Source organism: Cebus imitator, unplaced genomic scaffold (assembly GCF_001604975.1).
Source record: "Cebus imitator isolate Cc_AM_T3 unplaced genomic scaffold, Cebus_imitator-1.0 Scaffold101, whole genome shotgun sequence".
Taxonomy (NCBI): domain Eukaryota; kingdom Metazoa; phylum Chordata; class Mammalia; order Primates; family Cebidae; genus Cebus; species Cebus imitator.
Genome location: NW_016107416.1, coordinates 646025 through 655609, shown reverse-complemented (window position 1 = coordinate 655609; position 9585 = coordinate 646025). Strand labels below are relative to the sequence as shown.

The 9585-nt window shown below is 41.0% G+C and overlaps 1 protein-coding gene across 1 annotated transcript in view; it reads right to left on the bottom strand.

Moving 5' to 3' along the window:
• UBE2D2 (ubiquitin conjugating enzyme E2 D2) overlaps window positions 1–9585 on the bottom strand; it is a 78638-nt gene that overhangs the window by 8695 nt on the left and 60358 nt on the right. Inside the window, exons 3-5 of the mRNA XM_017536739.1 lie at window positions 5585–5616; window positions 5428–5505; window positions 5239–5344 (exon numbers count right to left, since the gene is read on the bottom strand). Of these exons, the coding sequence (XP_017392228.1) occupies window positions 5239–5344; window positions 5428–5505; window positions 5585–5616 (216 nt within the window). The remainder of the gene's footprint in view (window positions 1–5238; window positions 5345–5427; window positions 5506–5584; window positions 5617–9585) is intronic.

The following is a 9585-nucleotide window of genomic DNA, read 5'->3' as shown; positions in this document are numbered from 1 at the left end:
GAAAGATGTTTTCTGGCTCTTCATTCCTGTTGCCCATAATTCTGGCAGCTGGCATTTCAAAAACATTTTCCCATTGCCAGGTGTCACCACCTGAAGCCCTCTTCAAGCACAAAACATTCTAACATCAATTAGGAAAAACTTCATGTATTTCCTGGAAATGACAACGAAGAGTTAGAAATTTTTGAATGTTCCTCTAACTCATTCTTCTCGTTATTCTAATAAATCAACTTTAAAGGATACATTTTAAAGAAAGAACTTTTCTGACTTTCTTGCCAGGGAAGAAAAGTGGGGTACTGGCTATTTGGACCTTGTGAAAAGATTCTTAGTATACTACTTAGCTTCTTGAATTCGTGAAAAATTCATTTTTGCTTATAATATACTGATACGGTTTGGATCTATGTCCCCACACAAATCTCATGTTCAACTGTAATCCTCAATGTTGGAGGTGGTGCCTGGGAGGAGGCGACTGGATCATGGGGGTGGATCCTTCATGAATGCTTTAGCACCATCCCTTTGGTGCTGTTCTTGTAATAGAGTTCTCATGAGATCTGGCTGTTTTTTTGTTTGTTTTCTAAATAGAGAGGTGGTTTCATCGTGTTGGACAGGCTGGTCTCAAACTCCTGACCTCGTGATCCACCTGCCTCAGCCTTCCAAAGTGCTGGGATTACAGGTGCGAGCCATGCGCCTGGCCTAGATCTGGTTGTTTAATAGTGTGTGGCACCTCCTCCTATCTCTCTCTTGGTCCTGCTCCTGCCATGTGAGACAGGTGGCTCTAACTCTGTCTTTTGCCGTGAGTAAAAGCTCCCTGAGGCCTCCCTAGAAGCAGATGCCACCATACTTCCTAGATAGCCCCTGAAACTGTGAGCCAATTAAACCTCTTTTCCTTATAAATTATCCTGTCTCAGGTATTTCTTTATAGCGCTGCAAGAATGGACTAATACATGTACTATACTTTCCTCTTCTGTAAAGAACAGAGTCTTGCTCTGTTGCCCAGGCTGGAGTGCAGTGGCATGATCTTGGCTCACTGCAAACTCTGCCTCCTGGGTTCAAGTGATTCTCGTGCCTCAGCCTCCTGAGTAGTTGGGACTACAGATACACACCACCATGCCCAGCTAATTTCTGTATTACTGGTAGAAATGGGGTTTCACCATGTTGGCCAGGCTGTTCTTAAACTGACCTCAAGTGATCCACCTTCCTTGGCCTTCCAAAGTGGATTATAGGCATGAGCCATGTTGCCTGGCCAGTATTAATCATTTTCACTAGTGTTATAACCCACAGTTACATTCACTCTAAAAACATACAATCAAATGGCTTTATGGCACACTTATCTACTTCAAGTTTTTTTTATATTTAGGTTCCCATCACGTATCTTTAAAGTAGAGGGAATACTGGGTCAAAATTTCTGTCCTTGAAGACAGGCTATATGTTAAAGAAATAATATCACACAGGATTAAGGTGTTTCATAAAACTACTTGAACATACATTCCATTTACAAAAGAGACTCATTAAAACCTTAAACTTTTGTGAGGCCCAGGTGGGTGGATCACGAGGTCAGGAGATTGAGACCATCCTGGCTAACACAGTGAAACCCCATCTCTACTAAAAATACAAAAAATTAGCCGGGCATGGTGGCATGCGCCTATAGTCCCAGCTACTTCGGAGAGGCTGAGGCAAGAGAATCACTTGAACCCGGGAGGCAGAGGTTGCAGTGAGCCAAGATTGCACTACACTCCAGTCTGGGCAACACAGCGAGACTCTCAAAAGGATAAAAAAACAACAAAGAAAAACCTTAAACTTAAGACAGTTAATACAATCAAATTCAACAAAATGGCATTGCAACTATTTTAAAGGATAGCTATCCAGCTAGAGAGAACCTAACAAATCAAAATTATAATAACCCTCATTTACAATATCTGGAAAAAAAATCAAGGCTAAGCAAGAGAAGGGGAAAAACAAAAAGAGATATGGCGGCCGGGCGTGGTGGCTCAAGCCTGTAATCCCAGCACTTTGGGAGGCCGAGGTGGGTGGATCACGAGGTCAAGAGACCGAGACCATCCTGGTCAACATGGTGAAACCCCGTCTCTACTAAAAATACAAAACATTAGCTGGGCATGGTGGTGCGTGCCTGTAATCCCAGCTACTCAGGAGGCTGAGGCAGGAGAATTGCCTGAACCCAGGAGGCGGAGGTTGCGGTGAGCCGAGATCGCGCCATTGCACTCCAGCCTGGGTAACAAGAGTGAAACTCCGTCTCAAAAAAAAAAAAAAAAAAAAAAAAAAAAAAAAAAAAAAAAAAAAAAAAACAAAAAAAAAAAAAAAAAAAAAAAAAAAAAAAAAAAGAGAGATATGGCAATAATTTCAGCTATCTTTTGCCTCAAACACCCCACCCCACCAAACACACGCCTCTTACATAATTCCACTTCTCTTGGTCCCATTACTAGATTTTTATCTCTGTTGCTACTGAGTGAAGGAAGTGCAACCAATGGGAACTTCACCAGGCCAGGCAATTACAAAAACAGGTCCACAAACACATTCTCAAGTAGCTCTTGAATTGTAAGGGAGCCCACGAAAAGAAAAGAAGATACTTCTCTAAAAAACTATTTCATTACAACTTTAAAAAATGTGGTTCTCTGGCATTCTGTTTTTATTTCTGCTTAGGACTCCAGAAATTTTAAATTAATGCCTCACAGTTTTGTTTGCTTTAAAAAATTAATTTGTGGTCAGGTGTGGTGGCTCAGGCCTATAATCCCAGCACTTTGGGAAGCCGAAGTGGGAGGATCCCCTGAGGTCGGGCAGGCAGATCTCCTGAGGTCAGGAGTTCAAGACCAGCCAGGCCAACATGGTAAAACCCCATCTCTACCAAAAATACAAGAATTAGCTTGGCATGGAGGTGGGCACTTGTAATCCCAGCTACTTGGGAGGCTAAGGCAGGAGAATCACTTGAACCTGGGAGGCCAAGTTTGCAGTGAGCCGAGATTGCATCATTGCACTCCAGCCTGGGCAACAAGATTTAAACTCCATCTCAACAACAAAAATCTCACACCACATTTCACCACACAAATACCAAACTAACATTGCTTGTCGATTTCTGGCCAATTAACATACTTTTCTATATAACTCTTGTACTATATAATTCTTTTCTGCTTTTTTCAAACACAGTATTTTCCTATTTTCACAATATTTGTAAGGATCAATATTCTTTTTTTTGAGAGAGAGTCTCCCTTTGTCACCCACGCTGGAGTGCAGTGGTACCATCTTGGATCACTGCAACTTCCGTCTCCTGTGTAAGTGATTCTCCTGCCTCAGCCTCCTGAGTTGCAGGGACTACAGGCACATGACATCACACCTGGCTAATTTTTGTATTTTTAATAATGACAGGATTTTGCCATGTTGGCCAAGCTGGTCTCGAACTCCTGGCCTCAAGTGATCTGCCGCCTCAGCCTCACAAAGTGCTGGGATTACAAGCATTGGCCACCATCCCTGGCCAGGATCAATACTCTTTTAAATGCATATGGTAGAACTGATTTATTTCTTCCTCTACTGTAAGTAATTTCTCATTTCCAGAACTAATTCACCCTGTCACAAATGTACTTGCATACAAAGCTTTTTCAGCATTTGGGATTGTTTTCTTAGTATAAATAAATGAAACCAGAATTATTGGGTGAATGGGCATAGATGATTAAGTCTCTAAATACATAATGGCAGACTGGGCTCTACAAATTTATACTTCTACTTGAAGTATATGAGTGTTCATTTCAATGTACCTCGTTAGCATTTCATATTCTTTTTAAAAGATCTTTGTTAATTAAAAAGGTGAAAAATGGGAACTTAACATTTACTTCTTTAATTCTTGGTTCCCCTGTGTCCATTCATCTATCGGGATCTAAATTTTCTCCTGACTTTTGTACTTCATATTTTAAACATATTAACCCATTACCATATTTGATTTTTCTCTTAAACAACTGATTTCATTTTCAGAAAAGTACATCCTGTGAGCTCTTTTATCACCTTTCAGAACAGAGTGGTGAAAACTGATAAATATATATATATTTTTTGATACAGAGTCTCATGTCTCACTCTGTCGCCCAGGCTGGAGCGCAGTGACATGATTTTGGCTCACTGCAAACTCCGCCTCCTAGGTTCAAGAGATTCTCCTGCCTCAGCCTCCCAAGTAGCTAGAATTACAGGCATGTGCCACCATGTCCAGCTAATTTTGTATTTTTAGTAGAGACAGGGTTTCGTCATGTTGACCATGATCTGGAATTCCTGACCTCAAATGATCCACCCACCTCGGCCTCCCAAAGTGCTGGGATTACATGCATGAGCCACCATGGCTGGCCACAAACATTCATTTTTGTTTTCCTTAATAAATTTCCAGATTATTTGGTTGGGTGCTATGGCTCACACTTGTAATCCCGGCACTTTGGGAGGCTGAGGCAGGCAGATCCTGAGGTCAGGCGTTCGAGACCAGCCTGGCCAATATGACAAAACCCATCTCTACTAAAAACATAAAAATTAGCTGGCAGTAGTGGCAGGCACCTGTAATCCCAGCTACTTGGGAGGCTAAGGCAGAACTGCTTGAACCCAGGATGCGGAGGTTGCAAGTGAGCTGAGATCACACCACTGCACTCCGGCCTGGGCGACAACAGCGAGACTCCATCTCAAGAAACAAAAACAAAAACATTCATACTAGTGTCCATCTTTTTTTTTTTTTTTTTTGAGATGGAGTTTCGCTCTTGTTACCCAGGCTGGAGTGCAATGGCGCGATCTCGGCTCACCGCAACCTCCGCCTCCTGGGCTCAGGCAATTCTCCTGCCTCAGCTTCCTGAGTAGCTGGGATTACAGGCACGCGCCACCATGCCCAGCTAATTTTTTGTAGTTTTAGTAGAGACGGGGTTTCACCGCGTTGACCAGGATGGTCTCGATCTCTTGACCTTGTGATCCAACCGCCTCCGCCTCCCAAAGTGCTGGGATTACGGGCGTGAGCCACCGCGCCCGGCCCAGTGTCCATCTTCTAACTATGCTTGAGTAGCACAACTGACAGACTAGTCACCACATCAAGGAATACTTTTGCTTGAAAAATCCAACTCTTTTCCAGTTCTCAAGGTCCATTTCAGAATAAGAATTGCCACCTCTTCTTCAAAGAAACATGAGTAATCTTTTCAAAAATAAATAACTTAAAAAAGACAAAAAGACACGGTTGCTTTAACCTTTATCTTGATATCAAATACCCATTGTTACCTTTTGAAATAGTTAGTGCTGGAGACCACTGTGACCGCAGAATATCAAGACAAATGCTGCCATTACTGTTAATATTTGGATGATAAATTCTTGTTGTAAATGCAACCTACAGAAAGAAAGGAAAGTTTGTAAACTAGTTTATTAGTATTGTAGAAAGTACATTAAAAACAACTGCCACATTCCAATTACCTTAGGTGGTTTGAAGGGGTAATCTGTTGGGAAATGAATTGTCAAGAAAAATACTCCACCCTGATAGGGACTGTCATTCTGTTGATGACAAGAAAAGTGGGATTAAAAGAAGTAAATTACATAAACTGTTTATTCTGCAATTAATCTGAATACTTACTGGCCCCATTATTGTAGCTTGCCAATGGAACACTGAAAAATAACAAGAAAAAGGTCACTATGTAACAATATCCACATTGTATCTATACCATAGTAACATATCACTCCCCTTCTAATCCAAATTCATTTATAAATAATATGATCATGAGTATTGGCAAGATGAGGAACCTAAATCAAGAGTCTAAAGAAACAAGAAAATGACTAGCATGACCTAGAACATTGATAAGGTGCTCAATGAAAAATATTTGGAGCCAGGTGTGGTGACTCATGCCTGTAATCCCAATACTTTGAGAGGCTGTGGTGGGAGGATTGTTTGAGCCTGAGAAGTGAAAGCGGCAATAAGCCATGATTGCGCCACTGCACTCCAGCCTAGGCAACAGAGTGAGACTCTCAACAACAACAAAAAAACAAAGTATTTGGGCTAAAGCTTCTTGAAACTTTCAAGGAGACAAACTTCTTGACAAGGTTCACAGTTCTACCTTTTAACAGTTATTTCTTCACCTAACAGGATAAATAACTTCCTCAAGACAATTACATATAATATACTCCTTTTTTTTTTTTGGAGATAGAGTCTTACTCTGTCGCCTAGGCTGGAGTGCGGTGGCACAGTCTTGGCTCACTGCAACCTCTGCCTTCCGGGTTCAAGCAATTCACCTGCCTCAGCCTTCCAAGCAGCTGGGATTACAGGTGTGTGCCAACACACCTGGCTAATTTTTGTATTTTTAGTAGAGACAGGATCTTGCCACGTTTGGCCAGGTCTCAAACTCCAGACCTTAGATGATCTATCCACCTCAGGCTCCTAAAGAGCTGGGATTACAGGTATGACTCCTTTTATAATGCTGTTATACTGGAGGCAAAACAGTAAAGTCAAGGTAGATAATACTTAAATTAGGAAAGCCTGGTTTTAACAATGAAAAAAAATTTCTAAGAACTCTTGTGTAGGTCTGTAGATTACTGGCCCTCATTAAAGAAATAAAAACATCATCTTGTCTAACGTAAAGGATAAGTTAAAGTGGAAAAAGGAAAAAAAAAGGGGTAAAATTTAAAAAGAAAATATTAGCTGAAAGCCCAAGCTTGATTACAAGCTCTAGGGATAATTCCAGTTAAGTTATAATCTTGTTCAATAAATAAATCTCTTCCAAATGCAGAAAATGGTGCTTGTTCCATGTTCTCATGCTACTAAGTACAGCATGAGAGATAAAAAGCCAGAGTTTTTACTTACAAGCAAGCTACTACTTAGCACACTTAATATTCATACTATGATCTGAGCAACCTAAGGGAAGCTGTCACTGGAGTTATAGTTGAACAATCTAAACCAGGTAACTCGCGTCCACCAGGATGTCAGTCCAAGTCCTAAAGTTCTTTCCAGCCTCCTTAATATCAAATTAATCCCTATGGTTGGTTTGTTGCTCACTGGGACCTGAACCCAAAAATAGCACCTTGTTGATTAGGAGTTAAAGGTAAAGGATAGGAATTGCTGAGGCTCCCTTCCTTAGATTATCCCTCACTAGTACTTAGACACACTTATATTATTTTCTGCCAACCATTTACTGGATTGAGTAAGCCAAGGAGAAAGCCATTCTGGGCCACTAAAACTGGAGAGAGTTATCTTCAAGAGAAGTCCTATAAAAGGACCCTTAAGTGCTGTTTAAACAAACAAAAGTGGGCACCTGTAGTCCCAGCTACTCAGGAGGCTGAGGTGGGAAGACAGTTTGAGCCCAGGAGTTCAAGTCCAGCCCAGGCAACATAGCAAGACCCTGTTTCCAAAAAAAAAAAATTAAAAACAAGACTAAGACAAACACACACACACACGAGTCTCACTCTATTTTTAATCATAAATATAATTTAAGTAAATAAAACATTGATAACTAGAGTTAACAAACCCCAATAACAAGGCTAAAAACACTATTAGACTAAAGAATGACCAATTGGTCAAAGGACCTGTTCTACTTAATTTAAATTTGTGGTTATAATGGAAGAGTATTAATTGTACCTACATTCCTGCTCAAGGCTGTAAGATTTAGGTAAGATAATAATAAGAAAGCACTACATTTAAGTGTCCTCAGCCACTGCCTGCCACAGTGGTGCCCTCATCTCTAATGCCTGTGCTACCTCTAGCTTGCTGAGAAGTGGGTAAGTAAGGAGGTCTCTACATCATGACTAGTACAAGGCAGATTACCAGCAAATTAACCCACTGGTAACGCACCTATGAAGCAACTGGCTACAGAAGTCACTCACAAGAGTATACCCTTTACTTGAAGAGTGAAGATACCTCATTGATACAGGTCTGGTATTGTGGTACTCCGTGAAAACAGATCTCATGAGAAGGCCACTGAACTTCTGATTAGCAAACTTCCTTTCCAGCATCTGATGTAAGAAGTTGCTCAGACTTCAAAACAAATCTATACTTCCGGCTATTGGTGCTTTGCAGGCAGCAAGTGAGGCCTATCTGATGCGCCTTTACGAAGACATCAACTTTTGTGCTACTCATGCCAAATATGTAACAAGTATGCCAAAAGACATCCAGCTAGCATGCCAATTACATGGATAATGTGCTTATGATCAAGAAACATTTCATTGTCCAAAAAAAACTTTTTTTCTTCTTTCTGTTATTTGTAGCTCCCTATGTTAGATATATATATTATTTTCCCCATGGGGTCAAAAGGTAACTACATATAAGACTATGAGTAGAAAAACGGGACAGAAATCAGGTATTGGCAGTTTTTCTATTTTAACTTGTGTGTGAATTTCTAATATAAAACTGAAGCATTAATTCAAATCAAATCAAAATATTTCACTGAACAAGTTTCAGCAGTTCACCTTTATAACAATTATAAACACACCTGTAAGTTTTTTCTGGACAATGCCAGCATTCGATTTTTTTTTTTGAGATGGAGTTTTGCTTTTGTTGGCCAGGCTGGAGTGCAGTGGCATTATCTTGGCTCACTACAACCTCCGCCTCCCAGGTTCAAGTGATTCTCCTGCCTCAGCCTCCACAGTAGCTGGGATTACAGGCATGCACCACCATGCCCGGCTAATTTTATATTTTAAGTAGAGACGGGGTTTCGCCATGTTGGACAGGCTGGTTTCGAACTCCTGACCTCAAGTGATCCACCCACCTCGGCCTCTCAAAGTGCTGGGATTACAGGTGTGAGCCACCGCGCCCGGCCAGCATTTGGATTTTATTTCTATCATTAATTATATTATTCGTTTATTATAAGAGAGAGACATGGAAATTACACAATGAAAGATATCAGAACTTCAGTGGAATGGACAGCTTCACATTGATGTCATTTCAATAGTGATTTATTTCAGTCTACATACTGTGCAAGAATGTTGTCATCTCTAAATAAGAAAGAAAACGTCATCTAGAACTACTTTGGTGCCCCTATATTCTAGAACTGTATCTCTAACGTTCTCACTAACTGGTGGAATTTTTTCACCCTTTCCTTTAGAGCTCAATTCATCAACAACTGTCAACACTACTGTTGCTTGCAATACTTTTCTTTGAGATTATTCTGGAAGCATAATGCCTCCTTTGGTTACGGTTTTGGCATCAATCATTTCAACCAATACTCTGTCAAAGAGTGAAAGAAACTTTCTAAACTTTGTCCTACCATGACTTCCAATGCTGCCACAGCTTGTACTCTGCTCTCCTGGATTTTTATTTTTATTTATTTAGAGACAGATTAAAAAAAGAGAGAGAGACAGGGTTTCACTCCTGTCCTCCAGACTGGAGTAAAGGTTGCAACCTCAGCTCACTGCAACCTCCATCTCCTAGGCTCAAATGACCCTGTCTCAGCTGCTCAAGTAGCTGAGACTAGGCCGGGCGCGGTGGCTCACGCTTGTAATCCCAGCACTTTGGGAGGCCGAGGCGGGTGGATCATGAGGTCAAGAGACCGAGACCATCCTGGTCAACATGGTGAAACCCCGTCTCTACTAAAAATACAAAAAATTAGCTGGGCATGGTGGCGTGTGCCTGTAATCCCAGCTACTCAGGAG